The sequence below is a fragment of the Hydra vulgaris genome, chromosome 05 (assembly GCF_038396675.1).
Source record: "Hydra vulgaris chromosome 05, alternate assembly HydraT2T_AEP".
NCBI lineage: Eukaryota > Metazoa > Cnidaria > Hydrozoa > Anthoathecata > Hydridae > Hydra > Hydra vulgaris.
In genome coordinates this window covers 26,355,001-26,378,607 of record NC_088924.1, presented here as the reverse complement: position 1 = coordinate 26,378,607, position 23,607 = coordinate 26,355,001, and the positions used below count along the sequence as shown (strand labels likewise).

The 23,607-nt window shown below is 26.9% G+C and overlaps 2 protein-coding genes and 1 long non-coding RNA gene across 8 annotated transcripts in view; 2 read left to right on the top strand and 1 right to left on the bottom strand.

Moving 5' to 3' along the window:
• Window positions 1-11,521, top strand: part of LOC136080730 (uncharacterized) — a 48,500-nt gene extending 36,979 nt beyond the window's left edge. Inside the window, exons 1-4 of one of the 5 annotated variants that reach the window (XR_010638615.1) lie at window positions 4,358-5,396; window positions 7,728-8,077; window positions 9,340-9,474; window positions 10,822-11,126. Coding sequence is in view for 3 of the 5 variants with exons in the window: in XM_065797751.1 (XP_065653823.1) it covers window positions 7,767-8,070; window positions 9,340-9,474; window positions 10,822-10,997 (615 nt within the window). In the remaining 2 variants the exon portion in view is untranslated. Of the gene's footprint in view, window positions 1-4,357; window positions 5,397-7,727; window positions 8,078-9,339; window positions 9,475-10,821; window positions 11,130-11,255 lie in introns of those variants that run through there. The other 4 variants (XM_065797753.1, XM_065797752.1, XM_065797751.1 and 1 more) reach the window with 4 other exon arrangements.
• Window positions 7,922-23,607, bottom strand: part of LOC136080732 (uncharacterized) — a 23,666-nt gene continuing 7,980 nt past the window's right edge. For both annotated transcript variants that reach the window (XR_010638618.1, XR_010638617.1), the window contains one exon: window positions 7,922-8,055. This is a non-coding gene — a long non-coding RNA (uncharacterized LOC136080732). The remainder of the gene's footprint in view (window positions 8,056-23,607) is intronic.
• Window positions 17,122-18,446, top strand: LOC136080728 (indolethylamine N-methyltransferase-like). The gene is made up of 2 exons (XM_065797749.1): window positions 17,122-17,918; window positions 18,049-18,446. Exons 1-2 carry the CDS (start codon window positions 17,345-17,347, stop codon window positions 18,234-18,236), a joined length of 762 nt encoding a protein of 253 aa, XP_065653821.1. The 5' UTR covers window positions 17,122-17,344; the 3' UTR covers window positions 18,237-18,446.

Genomic DNA, 23,607 nt, shown 5'->3' with positions numbered 1-23,607 from the left:
TGTTATTCAAAATTTTAAACACATATTGGATATTAGGTGACAAATATACTTTAGATAAGTTTTAGATGCATTACTTTGAAATGCTAATGAAGTTAAACATTGCTAATGTTTTACTTAAAAAGTTTTAATGTTGTTTGCTTAAAACATTGTTTAATAATTATTAAAATGATGTTAGTTAGTAAAACATTGTTAATGTTTTTAACTTTTAAATGTTTTACAACTGTTATTCTTTATAATTATAAACTGTACTACGTTTATGTTAGTTATGTTTCCAGAAGCCTTCGTTTAAGTCATATCTAACTAACAGAAAGCAATTTATACTTAAAGAATCAAAATACTCAAAAAATAACCTAATAACTTGTAAGGTACTCTTGGGTTCTATCTTACCATTATTATTTTTACTTTATACAAATAACTTATATTTAGCATCAAACACTATTTTATTTGCAGATGACGCTAGTTTATTTTGTTCTCACAAAGATATGGTTGTTCTTTTTAAAATTTTTAATGAAGAATTAAATAAGATCAGCGAGTAGTTTATAGGTAACCGACTTTCATTAAATGTAAGTAAAACAAAAGTTATCCTGCTCCATAAAAAAAAGTTTATTAATAAATAAATAAAAGTTTATAAATAAAACAAAATTTATTCCATAAAGCTAGTAAAGTCGATAATATTCCTCATAAATTTCTCAATCTTTTAATCAATAACTTAATAATTAAAAGGGATGTAACTATAAACTTTCTTGGAGATGAAAAATTGTCATAGAAATTCCATATTAAATATATCGAAAGTAAGATCTTAAAAAGCATTTCATGTTATCGAACATATCGAACATATCGAACAAAACTGTTTCTTGATATTGAATCTTTAAAAAATATTTTTGTTCATACACAGCTGTCTTTTTTCTGTAACGTAGCACTCATCGCACTAAACTCAAAAAAAAATTATAGTAAGCAAAAACATGCTTGCAGGATAATATTTGGGGCAAACAGGATTGCACATTGCGAATCTCTTTTACGTCAGCTTAGAGCTTTAAATATTTATAAGATTAACATTTATCAAGGAAAAATTGTTTATGCTTAAAGCAAAATGTGGATTATCTCCAGTAACATTTCAATCTTACTTTAATAAAATCTCTTATAAATATCCTACCAAAATTTCAGTGAACAACTTTGTCATTCCCATAAACCATCTTAAATCAAGCTCGCCCCAAATTCAATATCGGTTACTTTTTGTTTGAAAAAATTTCTTCATATTTTAAATGAAAAACAAGACTTCGTTTTAAATTGTACTATAAAAATTTCAAGGCTGATTCAAAACGGCATTTACTAAACATGGATTTCAGTATACTAGATTTCAAATAAGTTTTTAAAAAACAATTTAAATGGTTTTAAATTAAATAAATAACTTAAAATTATTACATTTTCTTTGGTTTTTTTTACTAATTGTTTTGCTTTTTTGTTTTATGTTTTTGTTGATATTTACTAATCAGCCCTAATTACTTTATTAAAACTTAAAATATTTTCTGTGATCGATAACTTTCATGATTATCTCACTTTTGCCTTATTTTTTTAAATTATTCCGCTGGAAGATTGTTAACAAAAATTTATTTTATTGCTGAAGTTTTGTGTATACTTATACTGTTTAATTTATCACTTCTTAATTATGGAAATTTTTAAAAACGTTTGAAAACACCAATGTAACAGAGCTCGGTGATACGTCTTCTTCTTGCTCCGGCCAGGACTGATATTGTAATTTCTTTTTTGTACTTTTTAGCAAACGGCAAAAATTATTTCCATCACCGTGATTAAGTCATTTAAATAGATTTTGTCCAGGTTTTAATTTCCACGATATTTCCTGTTTCGGAGTTATAGACTTGAGAGAGGGTTGTAACCACACAAGTAGCCTCCTCGACTGTATTGGTCTTCTCGGCCTTAAGGAGGTGAAGAGTTAAAAAAATAAATATACATACATTAAAACTTATCTAAGACTTTTAAAAATTAATGAACCTAAGTACTTTAAATTATAAAACAATACCTTAAAATATATACACACAGTATAAATAAAATTAAATAGAAAATTTTGTAATTTAATAAACCTTCTGTTTTTTGATAACTTTATTAATCAAATTGACGTTAAAAAAACTTTCGTAAAATCACGCATATATTTGAAATTAAAATTAATGAAAATAAAAATGGAATTTGAATCACGCACACATTTGGAATTAAAATGAATGGATATAAAAATGAAATTTAAATCGCGCACACTTTTGGAAGGAGAAAATTCAAAACTAAATCAAGGTGTACCTTATATCAAAAACTCTTGCTCTTTCCACCAGCAAGCGCTTAAATTTTATTTATTTTTTATAATACAGGTCCGTAGCTACCGGAGGTGGTGGTGGTTGGGGGAAGGGGGTGTAAGAAGAGGCACTGCCCCCCCCCCCCAATACTTTTTCAAATAAACAAATTTGAAAAAATTGACTAAAAAAATGACTAAAAAAAAAATTCCTTAAACACCATTTCGGGGCGCCTTAATCCAGCACTGCCTCCCCCCCCCCCCCTAATATAATATTTGTTCCTACGGGCCAATAATATCCTAGTTTTAATATCATATCATATATATATATATATATATATATATATATATATATATATATATATATATATATATATATATATATATATATATATATATATATATAGTATAATATATATAGTATAATATTATATTTTATATATTTGATCGTACATATTTTGCAGACAAGCAATAATGTTTTGAGTTATTATTTTTAATAAAATACAGAAAGAGAGAGTTTTAAAAGAAAAATATTGTAAAGAGAATAAATAGTTACACAACCAAACAACTACTATACCGAAAAAGATGTACAAAGACGATGACGATGACTATACCGACAATTTACAAATTACTTAACTACAATTATAAGCTTAAACTTTATTAACTTTTACTTTTTTTTGACGATTCCGAAATCCCGAAAAATTTTGGAGACTAATCCCGGGATTTTGGGATAAACAATTTGTACGAAATCTCGGGATTTCAGGATCCCGGGATTGCCATCCCAAGTTAACTTAAAATTAAATTTGAGCTTACACATCGATACGTTTAAGTATTCTTTCTATTTGGTTTAGTTTCTTACTTGAAGTTACACATTAATAGTGTTGCCATTCTCCTCTTTTTTCCGAAGAAGAACGCAGTGAATTTTTAAAGATACTTTCATTGCGTTTTTCAATTAGTTTAGCTCCGCGCTCTCCTACGGAAAAATGAGGAGAATGGCAACCCTACACATTGATGTGTTGAAGTATTCATTATACTTGGTTCGTTTTCTTACTTGAAGTCACACATTGATCCGTTTAAGTATTTTTTCTACTTGGTTCAGTTTCTTACTTGGTTTACAATAACATTTGGTTAGTATCAAATAAATATTTTTTTTAATTGCGGAAATATATATATATATATTTAACTTTACTAGATCTTGAATAAAATCATATACACACCTTGGTTGTTATGACGAATCGTATCCTGTTTTAAAAAACAAAGCAATAGGTCTTAAAAAGTAGAACGTTTAAGAATATTTTAAAATAGCAAATTACGGAAAGTTGTTCCATAAGTGATTTTTTAAACTAACCGGAACGGTGTTCCGCTGCGTTCTGGTTATATTAAACTTAAAATAAAAATAAATAAAACAAAAAAAAATCACATATGTTAAATACTATGTGCATTGTTTAACTACTAAATTAAACGGAAGCTTATGTAGGTCAGGTTTAACGTAGATTAATTCATATAGGTTATTAGAAGAAAGAGGAAATTTTTTTTTAGCTCATAATGTTAATTTGTTTTCTTCAAAATAAACCATTTTAAAACACGATGCTTATTAAAGTTACGCAGGTGAATTTAATTTTATAAAAGATTATCTTGAAAACCAAATTACATTTTTAAACTGTTCAAAACATTTTAACAACGTTTTTTATTACTATTAGTAACATCCTGTTAATGTTTTGAACGTCAAGTTCACTTTTTAAAATACATACAATTAAAAAAAAAAAAAATTAAATATATATTGAAAAATATTTTTATAAATGGCATGTATAGTTTATTTAATTTGATTATTAAATACTATTAATTCACTAATTTGTATGTATAAGCGAAATATCTACACTATATTTTTATAAATTTTACTATTATTGTAATTATTATTATTATTATTATTATTAAATATGCTGCATTAGGATAACTACTTTTAGGAAGTTAAGAGAATCAAAAAAAAAACTAGTTGACGAGTGTTTATTTAACTATAACATTGTAGAGAATATTTTTCTGCAACAATATTGTTGATTTCTGTTTTTTTTTTTTTTTACAACCGAAATTAAGTTCTAAACATTTTCTTAAATTAGGTACTGACCTTTTTTATATAAAGTTAGTTTGGAATGTTATTGTTAGAATAAACAGTTTTTTTTTTAATATTTTTACTTAGCTTGAAAATTACTTTTCAATGAAAAGTAATTTTTAACTTAAAAAGGCTTTTATTATTTTTTTTAAATAAAAGTTATTTTTTCAACACACCAACAAAATCGCATGCTCAAATTTTCGAATAGTACTTTTATCCAAACCTATTTCTCTTATAGAGGTCCCTATTACAGCTTGGTGTTTATATCTTGTAAAGAATATAAAACAATAAAAACAGACAAAGACAATTACAAATTCTGGTATTTAAATAATATTTGTCTGCTAAAACAGTTTTTATAGTTTGTCATACATTTAAATAGTTGGACAGAAACGTCTTGCTGATGGCGAACTCAGACAAAGATCCTCATAACTTATTTACAAACTAACAAACAAAGGAGATAGTGAATTATATATTTAATTAAATAAAAAAAGACAAACTTTTATTAATATTTTATAAAATTATTTCAGTTCTGAACGAATGGCTTAAAGTGAACGAAACGAAGTGCAAAAAATCCTTAACCCATTAAAAAGTATTAATTAAAAAAAAAAAAAAAACATTTAAAAGTTAGTTTAAAACAGTCATAAAGTTAGTTTAAACATAAGATTTTTTTATACTAAAGCAAAATTTAACAACCAAATTTAGCTGGTCACAACACAAGTTGGTCACAACACAAGCTAGACACAACACAAGCTGGTCACAACACAAACTGGTCACAACACAAGTTGGTCACAACACAAGCTGGTCACAACACAAGCTGGTCACAACACAAGCTGGTTGCAACACAAGCTGGTCACAACACAAGTTGGTCACAACACAAGTTGGTCTCAACACAAGTTGTGTTATCAACGTTAATGCATTGTGTTATCAACGTTAATGCACAACACAAGTTGAGTATCAACGTTAATGCATTGTGCTTAAAGTGGCGATTTTTTTGTAAGTTTGTTAAATGATTTAATGTTTTCATGATTAGTAAAAACCAATTTAATATAAGAGATGCTGCTAAAGCAGTTATCAACATATAATGACGTTAGTTGAATATAACATAATTTATTAGATTGTGTAAGTTAGCAATAATTATAAAGTAAATTTGATCTCTTTTTTCTGAATTTTCTTGTGTGAGATAATAAGATAACTTTAAAATAATAAAATATATTATATAACTGTGTAGTAATAGAATAACACAGTTAACCATTCAGGCCGACGTATTTTGTATTGGGTAAATCAAAATTTTTTTGATTTACCCAATACAAAATACGTAGAATATATACTACCTAAGTAGTATATACTCTACATATTCTAATGCAAAATTCGTGTAAATCGTGTAAATCGTGTAAATCGTGATTTACGCGAATTTTGCATTAGAATATGTAGAATATATACCACTTAGGGTATAATATTTAACAATAAATTTCTATAAATGAATGTAAACCAATTAAGTAAGCAAATAATAACAGAAATTTGTAACTCAAAATGTAAACAAATACTGAGAGAGCTAAAAAATGCTAATGGTTACATATAGCCGCTAGATCTGAAAGGGTTAAGTAAAAAAAACCAACAGTTTAAAAAAATTTATGGCCCGTAACTAGGTATTCCGTTGCTAGTTACTTTAGTGACTTAGGTCAAATAACCAGAACAACACTTTTAGGTTTTAAAAATCAGGTGAAAAAAGTAAAAGCAAAATTTTATTTATATCAAAATATTTCATAATATTAGAAGTTGGAAAAATATGGAAAATATCTGGTTTATGTTGTTTTGTTGAAATGTTGTTTTGGGAAATTCATAAAAAGATTAAGTTTTGAATTTCTGCCTATTGAAGCCTCGTTTTATATAAAGGTATAAATCTATAGTTTATACTATGTCTTAAATATATGTATATATATTTAATATATATATATATATATATATATATATATATATATATATATATATACATATATATATATACATATATATATATATATATATATATACTATATATATATATATATATATATATATATATATATATATATATGTATATAAATATATATATATATATATATATATATATATATATATATATATATATGTATATATATATATATATATATATATATATATATATATATATATATATATATATATATATGTATATAGTTCGTTAAAATAAAGCTAAAAACTGTTTTATAAATATTGCATTTTTAAGTTGTTTGTCGATTAACATTAACCTTTTATCAAAAAGTAATATCTCAAATAGCCCGATGTGTGCAAACATCTGCAGACTAGAACCTAACCTTCATCACTCTCAAAAATTTATGACATTGCAGTTTATTTATTAGAAGAACAAAACTAATCTTTTTTATTTTTTTCAAATTTAGAAATTCTTCCGAGACTTATCGATCATATCGATTTATTTGTTCTAACCGATTTTTTAAAGAAAATAGTTTATTGGATTTATCGATTTTTATCGCAATACATTCTATGATATTTCTTCAAATTTAGAAAGAAAAAATTTAAAAGAACACTTTACTACCGAACATATTTAACATAACTCTATGTGTTTTAAAGTTAACAACAATAAAAAAAAAAAGAAAATTTTAATTTTATTTGAAAGCCTGGTTTTTTTTATTAACGACAAAATTTTATTTTGTAAAAAGCTGTTCCAAAAAAAAAAAAGATTTCCTCATGTTAATAAAGATTTGATTATTCTTTTTTTTTTTAAGTTAGCGATTTTAGCATTTCCTGTTGTACAACCGACTGTAGAAATTAAAATTCAATTCTTTAATTAATGAAAAACGAACTTTATATTATAAACAAATAAATAAAACATTTTATATTTTTTCAGCATTTTTATTTTCTTATTTAATGTTTATTGATCGTTGCCTTTTCTAAAATTCTCTGTTTACAATCTGAAGTTGTTGATTAAACTGTTTAATAATTAATTTAAACTTGAGTGCTTTTAAAGCAATAAATGATCTAAGTTAAAAATTACAGCAAAAAAATAGGAGATCTTTTGTTTTTTTACTTTTAAAAACAACCTGAAATATATTTTAGTAAGCATTGTTGATTTTTTAATGTTCAAAGATTTGAAAATTTAATGCTTTTATAAAAACCTAATATCAACAAAACATAATAACTACAAACTTTAATCTTTCGGATTTACATTTATGAGTTTCCCGGAAGTATAATATTACCAACATTGACCCAACAACCGACAATAAACCGACAACTACACGTAAAACGTGTTTTAAGCAAACACTTAGATTAGTTTTTCGTATTGTTTAGTTGATCTAGTTATTCACTCAAACAAGTATTGCTCATACAATGAAGGCCGATGCAAATATTACCTATCAAACTGTTTCACTTGGACTAGTTTTAATGGGAATTGCTTTAAGCTGCACTGCTTTGTTCACAAACCATTGGTTCGATCAAGTTTCAATCTCTCAAACAGTTGTTTATAGCAGAGGATTATGGTTAGAATGCGGTCTGATTTCTGTTGATCGTTTAAACGCAACCTTTCTCAATATGCTTAATAACCAGAGCTTACTTGAGTTTACACCTTTGGGACATGTAAACATTGAAGAGAAAAGAAGCATTTGCCATGAAATCTCCGCTGAAAGAAAAACAAGTAAAAGGTTTAATATAATAATTATTAAAAAAATAATAACTATTATTAGATATAAATAAATAAAGTAACTGTAATTTTAATAATAGTTTTAATTAATGTACTCATAAGGCATATAACATACAGGGTTTATAACATATAACATACATTTACATAAAGAAAACAAACCGAATATAAATGGTAATGGAAATGTTCTAAGATATTGGTGTAACAACGAGAGTGTAGCAACAGTTGAAGGACAATAATGAACATGAAAGAAAAGACTTGCACTGTAAAGAAGATTATCTTGGAATCGGGCGTTAAGATATGTTAACAATTAAAAAAATCAAGTTGAAATAGCGTAAACAGTTGTTTAACCACTGAACAGTTTTAACGTTTAGATGTTAAACTAGATTAGATAACGACAGTTACATGGTTCATCTTTTTGGCATTTACATTCTCTAAACTGTTTATACAAAATTAATTAAGTAATAAATTCAACTTTTTAATAAAGTACACATGCATACATTAGTAGACATGCATACATTAGTAGACATGCATACATTAGTAGACATGCATACATTAGTAGACATGCATACATTAGTAGACATGCATACATTAGTAGACATGCATACATTAGTAGACATGCATACATTAGTAGACATGCATACATTAGTAGACATGCATACATTAGTAGACATGCATACATTAGTAGACATGCATACATTAGTAGACATGCATACATTAGTAGACATGCATACATTAATAGACATGCATACATTAGTACACATGCATACATTAGTACACATGCATACATTAGTACACATGCATACGTTAGAGATGTTAAGTAAGAGTTTTTTGTAAAAAGTTGCTTAAACAAAAAGATTATTCAATAAAATTTAAAACCTGTTAACTAATATGAATTTAGTATTAGATAGTAAACATATATAGTTTATTTTTAACTCATTGCTCTCGCATTTTGGCTGGGTGGGTGAACAAAAAATTGGGTTTTTTGTTCTGACCAAATTACCTGAAATTTTTTGCAAAATGCCTGAAAATATCATATCTGAAATATTGAAAAATACTGATGGACCTCATGTTTAAATGTATTACAATGCAATATGTATGAAATTAAATAGCATCACAAATATATGAATAAATTGTATGCATAAAAATTTGTTTTGTTATAAAATATAATAGTTTTTTGTGAAAAAAAGTTTTGCCCAGATGTTCAGATGTTTTTTTCTTGTATTTTAACTATTGTTTTATAATTAGACAAAATTATTTTTTTAGATGATTTACTGGTGACGCGTGCTCTGCTTTCTTTATGTGTTATTTTCTTATGCCTTGCTCTTGTAATGACTTTTTTATCAAGGGTATACAATGGACGTTATAGAGATTTTACCACGGCAACTGTTTTATTTGCAAGTATATTTTAATAAAAGTTTTATTTTAAGTTGCACTTTATAATATAAAAACAATTATATAATTATACAACAACAATTTTATTTTAAAGTGGTTATATATATATATATATATATATATATATATATATATATATATATATATATATATATATATATATATATATATATATATATATATATTTTAATTTAGCAATTTCTAAGTAACTACTACGTCAAAAATTAGAGTGAAAAAAATATAACATAACTTTTATTTAACATATTTTAAAGATTTCTTTCATAAAAGTATTTTTATTTTGGTTTGCTTATTTATCATTGTATACATTTACACTCCTATATTCATCATTGTATACATTTACACCCCTATATTCATCATGTATACATTTACACCCCTATATTCATCATGTATACATTTACACTCCTATATTCATCATGTATACATTTACACCCCTATATTCATCATGTATACATTTACACCCCTATATTCATCATGTATACATTTACACCCCTATATTCATCATGTATACATTTACACTCCTATATTCATCATGTATACATTTACACTCCTATATTCATCATGTATACATTTACACCCCTATATTCATCATTGTATACATTTACACCCCTATAGAGTATTCTTCGGTATTGCTGTAAGTATTAATTATAAAATTTACAGACCGTGAGTAATTTAAGAAAGGTTTTCTATGTTCTGTATACTTTTACTATAAAATCCAATAAAATTATTAACGCAAATAAATCATTAAATCTTCGTATAACAATATTTATAAAATATATTAAAAATAGTTTTAAATTACAAAATTAAAAAAAAAATTGTAATTTTTATTAATAGCAACCAAATTTTCAAATAATTATTTTTAATTTCAACTCTTATAGAGTATGTAAAGAAAAAATTTTGTCGTTTTTTTTTTGATTAACAAAAATGTTTTGATGTACTAAATAGTGTGAATTTTATTTTAGTAACGTTTTATTGAGAAAAGACTCGTTCCCAAAAAAACGCATTTGATGGTGTTTCATTTATCTCACCATTTTATAAAAATAATTTCGAAAATTTATATAGTTTATAAGCTCTACTAGTGAACTAGTGTTATGCATATAAAACGTGACACTTACCTCTTAGATCTTTATCCAATCGTATAAATAAATCAAAACATTTTCACGTTCATATTCAAGTAACTTTATAAATCGGTCATATTTGGTTAAATTGAACATGATATAATTAAGTTTATTTAAAGTAAAACTTGTTCTTATAACTGTAAAGTATTTTGCTATAAATCAAATAGTAAAGCTATTGCATTATAATATAAATATAATTTTTATTTTTAACTTACAGATGTTCTGAAAGTCGCTGCATTGTTACTCTACTACAGCAAAAATCGAGTTTATACCGATTTCAACTATCATTGCGCGTTGGGGTATTCATACCTGTTGGGTTGGTTGAGTTTTTCAATCCTAGTATTTGCAACAACATTATCCATTTTATCACGAAAAAATGATATAAATATTTAGTTAAAGTTTACAAGTTGTTTTAAAAAAGAAAATTTTTTTTTTAAGATAAAGAATGAATGGCTCTTCTTTTGCAATTGTGATATATTTTTATTCACTCTATACATGCAAGTGTGTATATATATATATATATATTATATATATATATATATATATATATATATATATATATATATATATATATATATATATATATATATAAAAGTGAGTGATAAAGGTGATGATGCATATCATTACTTCAAAAGATTACACTGTTTTTAGCGATTTTCTGGTACCGATGGATGATTGCATAAATTCTGATGAATTATCTACCGAACTATTATTTGAGGAACTTGTAAGAGCATTTAGATTTTTACTATCAAGAAAAATACACTCGACAAGTTCAAATCTGAATCAAAATGTTTTTAATTATATACGGACTTGAATATAATATATATAAACAGTTTTTTTACTTGATTTTATTTTTATTTGTTCTAGATTTATTTTTCAAAAAGAATTTGTTTTATATATCGCAGTTATATCAATTTATACAGTGGTGGAAAAAAAAACATTTAGAAAAATACTTTTTACTTACTGCAATTGATGTTAACTGACATTAATTGTTATGTTTTTATAAACTTTAATGTTAAAAATTAAATTAAAAAAAATTTTTTTTCTCATATTACTAACAATTATGTTTAAAGTAGCCGAAAATTTACTGGAAAAAATAATAAATACAGAAATGGTTAACTTGATCGTATATTTGAAAAAATCAAGAAAATTCAATGTTTATAAAACAAATATTTAACAAAAATAATTAAAAACAAATAGGTACATAAACAATCTCTTTTTTTTTTTTGAAAAAGGTTTATCAATCACTTCATACAATATTTACAAAAATTTTTGTAATATTATAAAAGCCTAATACTTTGTTGTATGTCCTTTATTTTTTTTAACTTCGACAAGTTTTTTGGGCATGCTGTTGAGCAATTTATGGTATGTTGATAGTGGAATAGCGTACCATGATGTTTTGACAGCGTCCAACAGATCCCTTTTGTTCCGAGGCTTTTGTTTTGCTACCTCATCCTTTACAAATTTCCATAAATTTTCTATTGGATTTAAATCTGGTCAATGTGCTGGCCAGTCCAACTCTCTTATACCATTATTTTGGAACCATCTCTTTGTGATAGAAGCTGTATGTTTAGGATCGTTATCTTGTTGAAATATCCAGAGCAGCGGCATATCATCCTCATCATAAGGAAGCATTATTTCTTCATTTATATTAGTATAAATATTAGCTGTCATAGTGTCTGTTATTAAATAGATAGGACCAATACCAAATGACGAGAAGCATTCCCACACTATAATGCTTCCAACACCAAATCTAACTGCTTTTTTAGTGTAATGTGGGTCAAACACTTTATTTGGTGGTCTGCGGACTAACTGCAAACCATCGGATTCAAAGATATTAAACTTAGATTCATCTGTCCACAAAACTGTGCCCCATTTCTTATTTGTCCATGCAGAATATTTATGAGAAAACTCTTTTCTGGCTTTTATATGCCGTTTTTTCAATAAAGGCAAACTTCTAGGTGATCTTGAAAATAAATTGGTTTCAACTAAACGTCCTCTAATTGTTCGTGCTGATACATTTAACTCTAAGTTTTTTTTAATGGAAATAAATGGATTTTTTTTTAGCTTCACGAAGAAATAATTTATCTTCTCTGTAACTTGTTTTTCTTTTGTGACCTCTAGTTTCCACACATATTTTTGGTTTAAGAGCGTTTTGAACCATTCCAACAGAACGCTTAGTTATTCTTGAAATCTCTCTATAAGACTTTCCATTGCTTTTAAGCCATTGGATTACTAGGAGCTCAGCTGAGGTGCAATGTGACTTTCTACTCATAAATTCCTAAGTTAAAACTGTTGTATGAATTTATTTACTAATAATATATACTAATTATCACCATATCATATTTATAAATATTGAAAATACTTACAGATTAAAAGTAAAAGGCAATACCTTCAACTTCAGCAATGTTTTTTACTCTAATTGTAATTAATTAACTGAAACGATATTAATATAATATATTACTAAAATGTAAATAATTAACTGAACATACATAGAAAACTTATTGAACATACTATGTTTCAAAATATAATGTAAAATATTATTCGGTAGCGTAGGAAGGTCATATTAATTTGAGAGGAAGTGACTAAAAAAGCCAGGATGAGAGATTTGAAACGGAAGAATGAGGGAAGGGACCCTCCTTTTAAATAAATATGAGAGAATAGGCTATTACCCCCTCCAAATTTTCTTCCTTTGAGGTATTAACAATAACCGGAGTCAAACCCATATTTGAAAAGTCATAACAGTTAAAAATTAAAGAAAAAAAAAGTTAAATCATTACCGTATTTAATATTTTTTCCAGTAAATTTCCAGCTACTTTAAGCAAAAGTGTTAGTAACATTATTTGATTTATTGTAATATTGCTTGGGCAAATCATACAAAATTAATACAACTGTACAGTAAACAAAAACACTCGTGCCGATTATTATTGGGAGTTGATAAAATTGTACCATGCGAGCCTCTTGTGCGTATGTACATGGTGCATTAAATTCTATAAAATCAACTTACACGAAGTTTTAATGTTCATGTATCCAATAAAGATGGAACCAACGGGCAGGATTCCAAGAAAATCGTAAAGACCTTATCACGAAGCCCTTACCAAAACTCTATTTTCTTCTACAATAAAACCTTTTAAAATTTCGATTATAAAAACTGTTATCAACTGTTATCAACTGTTATCAGTCCTGTTTAAAGACTAAAACTTAAAATATTTGCAATAACCAGGAAATTTATTTAGATCTTTAAAGATATTTTTATAATTACTTAGAGTCTTTAAAGAGTTTAATGAACTAGTAAATATAATTTGCATAACAATGTTGGCTTTAGCTTCTAGTTGGAATTGAGCTAAAGGCTTTACTCTTAGATAAACAGCTATGACAATACAAATCTGACGAGTTATTTCAAAGAAGATTAAAAAAGTGTGCATTAATATTGTTACACTTTGCATGGACCCATGAGTTACCAAGATCACACTGGATGGCTCTTTGATTATCAGTTATATTTTTATGACAAGTGTTACAGAGAGATTTAAATGCCATAATCTTTAGAAAAAAAGTATATATGCACATGCAGTTTTAACTAGTTAAAGTGATTAAAGTGTGAAATAAATATAAAGAAATGCAAAGTAAAAGATTAAATTCAATAATTTAAAACTTGGGTAACCGTTGGGGTGAGTAATCAAAAATAATTTTCATAACAATGTAAAGAAATAAGAACAATTATAGAAAAAAGTGATTAACACTAAAGGTAACTAAAAGCTAACAGTTATAAAATTAAACAATCAATATAAATTAAACTTTGACAAACCATGAACTAATATTAAAAGTAACTATGACAACAAAAAATATCGATTACAAAAAAACTAATAATAGTATAATAATATACTATATTAATAATATATACTAATAATAATATAACTACTGTTAACAGCTACCAATAATAGCGATTCCACGGCCCAACGAAAAACATTTGACGTTTGACAAAAAACACGTAATTTTCATAAATTTTACTCTCTTATATCTTTTTGTATAGTTAAGCAAGCACCTTGAGGTTTTTTGCAACAGTTAGTGTTACTCAACTTCTTTCGAACCATATATAGAAAGTACTATGGTTTTTATGGCTTCACTTAAATATTATCCATATTCTGAGACCACTTTTGAGAAAAAAACTTAAAGCGGGAACGTTTTTTAGAACGAAGTTTTTGGAGGTAAGGTTTCCTTAGTACTAAAAAATATCCAATTTTTATAAAATTTTCCGTATATATTAAAAAAGGGATGAGGAATCTAATGGAATGTGGAGTCTTTTGAACATTCAAACAAAAAATTTTAGTTCTCAGCGTTTAAAAACTTTTAAGTTGATTTATATAGAAAAAAAAAAGTGTTTTTTGAAAGACTCCAGGTGTAAATGGCAACTACAGCCTTTCCTCATTTTAAAACAGTTATTTATTTATGTTTTCTTAAAAAATTAATACTAAGGATTTGCATATATAAATTGTGTGTACAATGCCTTTCATACTTCGCGTATTTTATGACATTTTTGTTTTGATTTTTGCGTTTGTTTTGGTTAAGTTGTGACAATAAAATTGAAAGTGAAGTATGATTCTTTAAATTTTTTGGTGCCATTACACTGCAAATTTTCCATACTTAAGCCCTATACCTTACGTCAAAAAATCATCAATTTTTGCACTACAAAAAATTCAATAACTTTGGATCCGCTTAACTTCAAAGGCCGAATGACCCCTCATTTTTTAAGTCAACTCAAGCTCTATACAATGATATTATATATGCTTATTTGAATTATAAAAAAATCGTCTGGAATGGCTACCAATAATAATAACGAAGATACTAAAACAATGATAAATAAAAATAAGTCAATATTAAATAAGTTTATAAAAATATATTATTAAAAATATATATAATAAATAAAATAACTAGGTATCAAACGAGGACTAAAACTTAATCATAATTAATCTTGTTTGACTTGCCTAAATTATGCACCATTTCTAAAATATTTTTTTGGAATGTTAAGAAAGTCACTTAGTTTTTAAAAATAATTTTTTTATAAATTAGGTAAATTAGGTCTAATAGGCAGACTGTTTAAAAATGAAATCATAAAAATATTTGCGCCCTTACCTGTATACAAATCCTATATTCTAAAAACCTCCCTCTAGATGGTCAGGATTCGCTAAATCAAAAAATATTAAGTCACCTAATTCTTCCCACATACGAGATAGATCTGCCTATGGTGTGGATTTGCCCCTGTCTCAAATTAATTTTGTCTATTATGTTTATAATATACTCCGAATTTCATATTAAAATGACTTGTAAAATTTGAGTAATTATGTCACAAAGGTTGCTTGTTTTAACTTTTAAATTGGGTAATCAAGGCAAAGATTTCAAGAAAAAAACTAAAAAAAAAAATTGTAATGATGTATTTATATTTGAAAAATAAAAAAATTACTGCAGTTCCAATGAAATGTTTTAATATTTCTTGGGTACCACCTAGGGGTATCAATGTAGTGCAGTTTCGGCTATTTTGTTTTCGGACTTTTCCTCAATATTCTTACGCATGATTTCAGGGCCTAACACATTTAGTTGCGTCATTCAAAGATTTTTGTTGTAACACAATTTAAAAAAACTTTTATTCACAATTTATAAAAAACTACTTTATAGTAGTATGAAAAACACGTAATAATAAAAAGGCCTGCGTTACACTAACCACTGCCTTGCCAGCCTTTGATTTTCAGATTGTTTTTGTGTGTGCTACAAACTTATTTTCGAGTGTTACTACTATCATCTTTGATAAGTTATATAAGTACTAAAAAAAACTAAAACTTATGTAAACTAAGTTTTTTATTAATTAGAAAAATTGGTATTAGGTTGGTATATAGGTTGGTTATTTATGTTGCTTTTATAGTTAGAAAACTTGGTAATAGGCTGGTTATATCTGTTGCTTTTGGTCGTGCAAACGCTTTTTGAACACAATAAAAACAAACACTTATTTATGCGCTATTTTCATATCAAATGAAAATAGCGCATAAATAAATGTCAAATACAAACAATAACACTGATAAACAAATAAAATTTAGTTGTGCAAATCTTGTTAACTAGGTGGTTTTTTAAAACAAATTAAATATGCTGATTTCAAATATGCAAACCATTTTTCACCATCACGTCAAGTTGTAAAGATATTTGGGTTCAAATCTTTAGTATTTAAGGTAAAGTCCCTAATATTGTCGAAAAAAAAGTTATTCAAAAGTATGTCAACCTGGGTTTCAAAAGAAGCGTATTTTCATAGAGATTTTAAAAATTGTATTTGTTTGTAATAAAAATAAGTACTTTTTGTATTATTGCTCAGAAACATTTTGTTAAAATTTTCTTAAAAGTCTTAAGCATTTTTTCACATAACTTTTTTTGTCAATAAATTTTAAGTAAAAATATTTATCTTTTCTAATTTTATTTGTTTATCAGTGTTATTGTTTGTATTTGACATTTATTTTTGTATTATTGCTGAGAAACATTTTGTTAAAATTTTTTTAAAAGTCTTTAGCATTTTTTCACATAATTTTTTTTGTCTATAAATTTTAAGTAAAAATATTTATCTTTTCTAATTTTATTTGTTTATCAGTGTAATCTGTCAGGAAAAAACAAAGGAATCCTGAGATCTAATAAAGTTAAATTTAAATTGCAAAACAAAATAAACTTCACAAGAATGTTAAAAATCAAGTAGTTTGTAGTTTAATATGAATACCGAATATAATAGTGAAACGTTTGATTCAAAAGACTATTTGCAACGATATTATCAAACAATATACGGACATCAAGATGAAAACTACGATAACTATTTTGTAGATCAATTATTAGATGTTATTAATCATAACGAAATAAATGGTTCTTCATTGTTAGACGTTGGCGCTGGACCATGCATGCATACGGCAATTATATCAAGCAAAAGATTCAGTAATATTTATTTAAGTGATTATTTAAGATCAAACAGAGAAGAGCTGAGTAAATGGTTAAAAAATGATCCAAGCGCGCATGATTGGACTAGTTTTCTTGAGTATATAAGTAAGAAGGAGTCTTCAAGTGTTGAAGAAATTTCTAAAAGAACTAGAGAATCAGTAAAAGCTTGCATACAAATAGATGTTAATTTGACAAATCCACTGGAGCCCAATTGGTTTAATCAATTTGATTGCATACTTACGTCACTGTGTCTTGAAGCGGCTTGTTCTGATTTTGACTCATACAATAAAGCGATTGAAAATTTAAGCAACTTGCTAAAAGTAAATGGATGTATGATTATGATGGGCGTTTTAGGTAAGAATTCTTTCATAAAAGGCTTCACTTATTTCTTATTAAGACTATAGTAGTTTTGTAACAAATTTTCTTATTTTTTGAAGTTCATTAAAAGAATTTCAAACTTCAAAAACATGTCTTATTTGTTTAGGTGAAACTTTTTACAGAGTTGCAGATGTAAAATGGGGTTGTCTTAAACTTGAAATAAATGATATAAAGCAAGCATTAATTAGAAATAGGCACGAAGTTTTATTTTTTAACTCGCAAAAGTTAAACAACAAAGAAAGTGATACATCAGATTGCAATGGATTATTCATAGTTTTATCAAAAAAGAAATAGTGTTAACTGCTTGAATAGACCGTTGTAAATGGTTTGATGCGAAAAACATAAGCTACGCCATTATTTTTATGCGCAGTCATGAACACTTTTAAATTTATCTACATTATCTATTTTATTACGTTTGATCTCTTACTAAATTTATTTGTAAACTAAAATCAATTCAATACAAAATTTTTTTAAATAAATGCTTCAAAATAATAAATTCCAAAACCATGACGTGTTTTTTCACAAAACAAAACTAATAAATAATATTTGTTATCCTGGTTCAGCATAAATCTCGAGAATAAACTGAGATCGAACTGAAACAAAAATTAAGATTTAAGCAAAATATTTGCAATTTCCTGCAATATTCTGCTTAAATTAGCACTTTTATTTAATTATATTGGCAAAAATTTTGTGTGAATGATGTAAACCAAGACATAAAGCGGAATTTGCAATTAAAAATATGTATTTCATTAAGATTCTCCATAAAAATAAAATTTGGTTAAAGGGAGCAGGTAAGAACTTAAAATAAGTATATCAATTATCTGTTCTCTTGTGTTATCGGGAGAAAGTTGATGACGGCCCAAAAAGAACATCAAAGACATACTTTAAATGCAAAAAGTTGTATAGTCTTGAATAATTGCAAAGTACGACTGAGTTGACTAAGGCTGCTAAAGTAGCCTCAGTCAACTTAGTGGTACCTTTTTGTTGTCGGCTCTTTGTGCTCAAAGAAACAAAGCAATATTAAATCATAATAAAAAGAAAACCAAAAAATTTTATTTTTCATCTTATTACATTGACTTTAAATGTACTTTTCGTTCTTATAAACAAACGCAAAAACCATTACAGCCAGGGGATCATATCATAGTTTTTCCATTTTATCATAGTCTATACACGTTAAAAAAAAGTTGCCTTTCAGATGAACATACTCAATTACAGAAACACGTCGTGAAATTAACTTAATTAGCAATGTATATTAAATAAAATTAATGTTTTTTGCAAAAGGTTTAATTAATTTGTTAATTAAACCTTTTGCAAAAAACTTTTAAAAACCCAATGCTTTTTAATTTAAAAGCTCCGATACAAATGAGTTATATGAATGAACTTTCTGTGTTCCTTTGAGACTATGTGACGACAAAAAGACAAAGTAGAAACCATATAGAGTTTATTGTAAGCAAACCAAAACCTGCCTTTGGTAAAACAAATGATGAAAACATAGCTCGCAGGTTTTTCATAAACTTATAGCTTAGCCTTGAGATTACGGTATTGGAAGTCAATCTCATAAAATATTTTAGTATTTTATAAAAAATACAATTCTCAGGTTATAATATATAGATTCAATTACAGTTTTTTTTTTCAAAACAAAATTTTTAAATTCAATGTAATTAAACTTATGTTTAAGGGGGAAGATCCCTCAAAAAATTATTTTCTAAAGTAAAGCATTTACAAAGTTGTTATATATTTTAAATAAAACTATAATAGTAATCAAAAGATTCTATCATAAAATATAGCACCCTGTTGCTATGGTAACCTGGTAACTAAGGAAAAAAGGGAAATTAGCTCCTTCACCCAGGCAAAGATTTCAGTCGATCAGAAAGGCATTAATAGGTAATTTTTTCCCAGTTTATTGATGAAAGATAGATCTACGCAATAAGCAGACAGTTTTTGCGAGCAACTTTTCTGTCAGGTGGTAGCCATGTTTAACTCTTGCTACCATTTTAAGCACAAAAATTATAAACGTTTTCTAATTTTTTTTCTGTTTAAAAAACGTTTTAAAAAAGTTGTCTGCTTATTGTATACATCTTTATGAGAGGAACATATCCTGAAAATTTCATATAAATCGGTCAAGCGGTTTTCAAGATACTTCTGCCGGGAGGTTAAAAACCCGCGTTCTGAGAAAAATGACAAATAAGAGAAAGTTCGGATAAAAAACATTATAAATTAACAGTAATAAAAGAAATATAATATAAAACAGCATATTGTTGATAATTTTTAATCATAAACACCAGCCCCATACATACTTCCTTCTTTCTGTTCAAATTTGTCAGATTTTATATGTTTGCGGCCTTTTAAAATCATTCTTCGTTTCTTGATCGTGTCTTTGTTTTTATATACTGACAGGCTGACTCTTCTCTGGTTCAAGTAATTGCATCCAGAAATGGTATGCTGTCCTGGTATCATACAAAGTTTTTCAAATACAAGGATACTAGACTTTAATCCTATATTAAAGACTCCAATAGCATCGTAAAGTCTAAATTTTAGTTGTGTAAGCGAAACATATTTGGACTTTGGTATTCTGGACCATATCATTGCGTTGAAGCATTCATTCTGGTTCTGTGTTTTTCCATGAAGTAATCGATTCAAGTAAGCATCTGAAGTTAGTTCTACATATATAGGCTTCAATTTAAGTACAATATCCATAGGAAGACCAAGTCCTGGTTTATACTCATTCGTACCATTAGCTTTATCACGATTGTATTTACACCAACTGTCTGTACCTGTGGGACAATGCGGGAAATGCCAATTATTTTTTCTGGAAGATGCTACATGAAATAAACTTGCTAAAGCAGATGATCTCATACCTTCAAGATTTCCAGAATTTTTCCTAATAGCAATTCCTAAATATTTTTGCAGACGATCAATTAAAGCGTTTGTTAAACGACCTTTACCATTTAAGCCCTTGACTTGTTTTTTTAATTGTCAACAACGAGATTCAAGACGCTTTTGAAAATGCCCAATACAATCCAGTTTAATTATTTGAACATCCTTGTATGTTCCTTTGACAGTAGTGTAGCTTTTGCTATCACCATCACCTAAGTATTCTGTGTATCGCAAGTTTTATTTCTCTAGAGAGCGATTAAATATCTTTATCGCACCAGCAGTTCCCATCCCACCAGCTGATCCTTCATAGTTTTTATTGCAAATATGTTCTTTTTTTTTCTGCTGGTTGCTGGTTTGAATTAGCTGTATTTTGATTTTTTTTACATATTTTACATTTTCTAGATAATGGTTCAACATCTAAAACCTTCCCATTTGTTATGAACAATGCTGCGGTAACACCATTATTTGAACTATATCCCCTTTTTTGCCATGTACAATCAACCGAAACTCCAGTATCTACTATTTCATTAAGAGATTTGCCTTCTCTGAGTTCTTGTGCAGCTTCATGCATAGTATCATTAGCAACTGTTTGTGCTGCGCTTGTCAATTTCTGAACAATAACATTGTAGTTTTTTTTACATAATCTTTTTGGCATATTCATTAGCATGGCAAACCGATGTAGACCAGATAGGCCTTGACCGAGTGTTCTCATTGCATATTTTATTAATATCATACCCTGCTACATTTTTTGATGTTTCAAAGTCTAATTTAAAACGTTTAGTAGAAAATTTTACTCTATCAGTAACACTTTCATCACATTTTGCTATTATAGATTTGTTCATTTTAACTCAATTACAGTTTTTTAGCTTAAAAAGATGACTTAAAATCATACCCTGCTACATATGGCATGGATTTTCAAATAGGAGGTTTTGAAATATGACTTTAAAGCTTGCATTTCTAACAAAACTGAAGAAATAAAGTGGTCCAGAATGTGTTTTATTTATAATTTTCATGTAACCAGGGACGTTGCTAGGGAAGAATGACACATAGATGACCAAACAAAAACGTAATTTATTTAACAAAAAGTTTTGCTTTTTAAAAACTGTTTAGACCATTCAATTTCCTAATAATTTTATTTTTCAGTTAGCAATAAAAAAAAAATTCAAAAAATTCCTAAATTTTGAGGGACTTTCCCCCTTAAAAGTCATGACCATGTAAGTTTTCAAACCCCTTAAAATGTGGGAGTTTAAAATTTTACACGGTCATAACTTTTGAACACTAAAACATTATTAGATGAAATATCTTGATGAATATAAATGTAGTCTGAAATAGTAATAATACAAAGCTCGGTCAGTTATTGCGCTAACATTGCGAGAGGGTGAAGGCACAATTGTTTGTATTTTTGTTGTTTTCCAGACTCAATTACTGTAATTTTTTGCAAAACTTTCTTATTTAGTACAAAAAAAAAACATACCCAAAATTGAAATTTGTTCTTTGTCCAAAAGTTATCTTTTTAAAACTTAAAAAATACTACGGCAATCTTTACGCTAAAGTCAAAAAAGTATATATTTGTTATTATTAAAGTCTAATAGTAGAGCAGCCGTAGCGCAGTGGTATGCGCGATTGCTTTCAAAGCTAGAGATCCGTGGTTTGCTACCTCTGGATAAGTTTTATAACATCGGTAAGGAAGGAGTGATCTTCCTTTCAAATGCTCTTCAGCGGTGCTCTGTGATAAAACCGTAGGGACTTCTTGGAACACCTAAAATGAACTTATAAAAATAAATAAATAAAAATTTATTTATTAAAAAGGTAAATAGAAATGGATTCAATTAATTTTAACTCTTTTGATTTTTTTAAACAAATTTTACTTATCGGTGAATCGGGTTTAAATCATTTTATCAAAACGGATGCAGCTGCATTATCTCAATTGTGTGACAAAAAAATTCTTTAAAAATTTTTTTAAATTAAAACAAATTTATCACTACATGTTCATATAAGAAGCTGGACGAAATCATTTAAAAATATTTATCTTATAAAAAATAGGTTATTACCTTCTATTAGTTTTAATGAAATCTTTAAAATCCTGAAGCATCAGTTGATGAGTATTTATTTATACTAGCTGAACCGACCTGTAAAAAGATTGGTCTTTGTAAGTCTATTCCGTACCGATCTTTTCTATGTTTTTTTCCATATATATGTATATATTCTAGATTTCCAGACTCACAAAATGCGGGTCTTTAACATACCATTTCTATACTTCTCTATTCCGTACCGACCTTTTCTATGTTTTTTTCCATATATATGTATATATTCTAGTTTTCCAGACTCACAAAATGCGGGTCTTTAACATACCGTTTCTATACTTCTCTATTCCGTACCGATCATTTCTATACATATTCCTTTTTTAGTTCAATATTTTTTAGTAAAATAATTCATTCTAAAAAATTGCTTTAAGAGCAAAAAATTATAATTCGAATCTTTTCCGTATACGTAGAGCTTATAAGATATTTATAATTAAGTTTGTTTTTTTACTGAACGCATATCGTTGATAGCTCAGTGACTTGGTGCGCTGTCAACAATGTCGTTTTGGGGGGTTTGAGGCCTTTTCTTAGTGTAATAAATTTGAAACTTTTTCAACCTTGCTTATATATTTACAGCAAAAAAAATAATAATATAGCAAAAAAGATTTCTAATTGATAAAATGAAGTTTAGAGTTTTCTTAGTTTATTGATATATTATACACGATATTAAAGTTTAGTCAAAGATATTTTTCACGGTGACGTCAGTT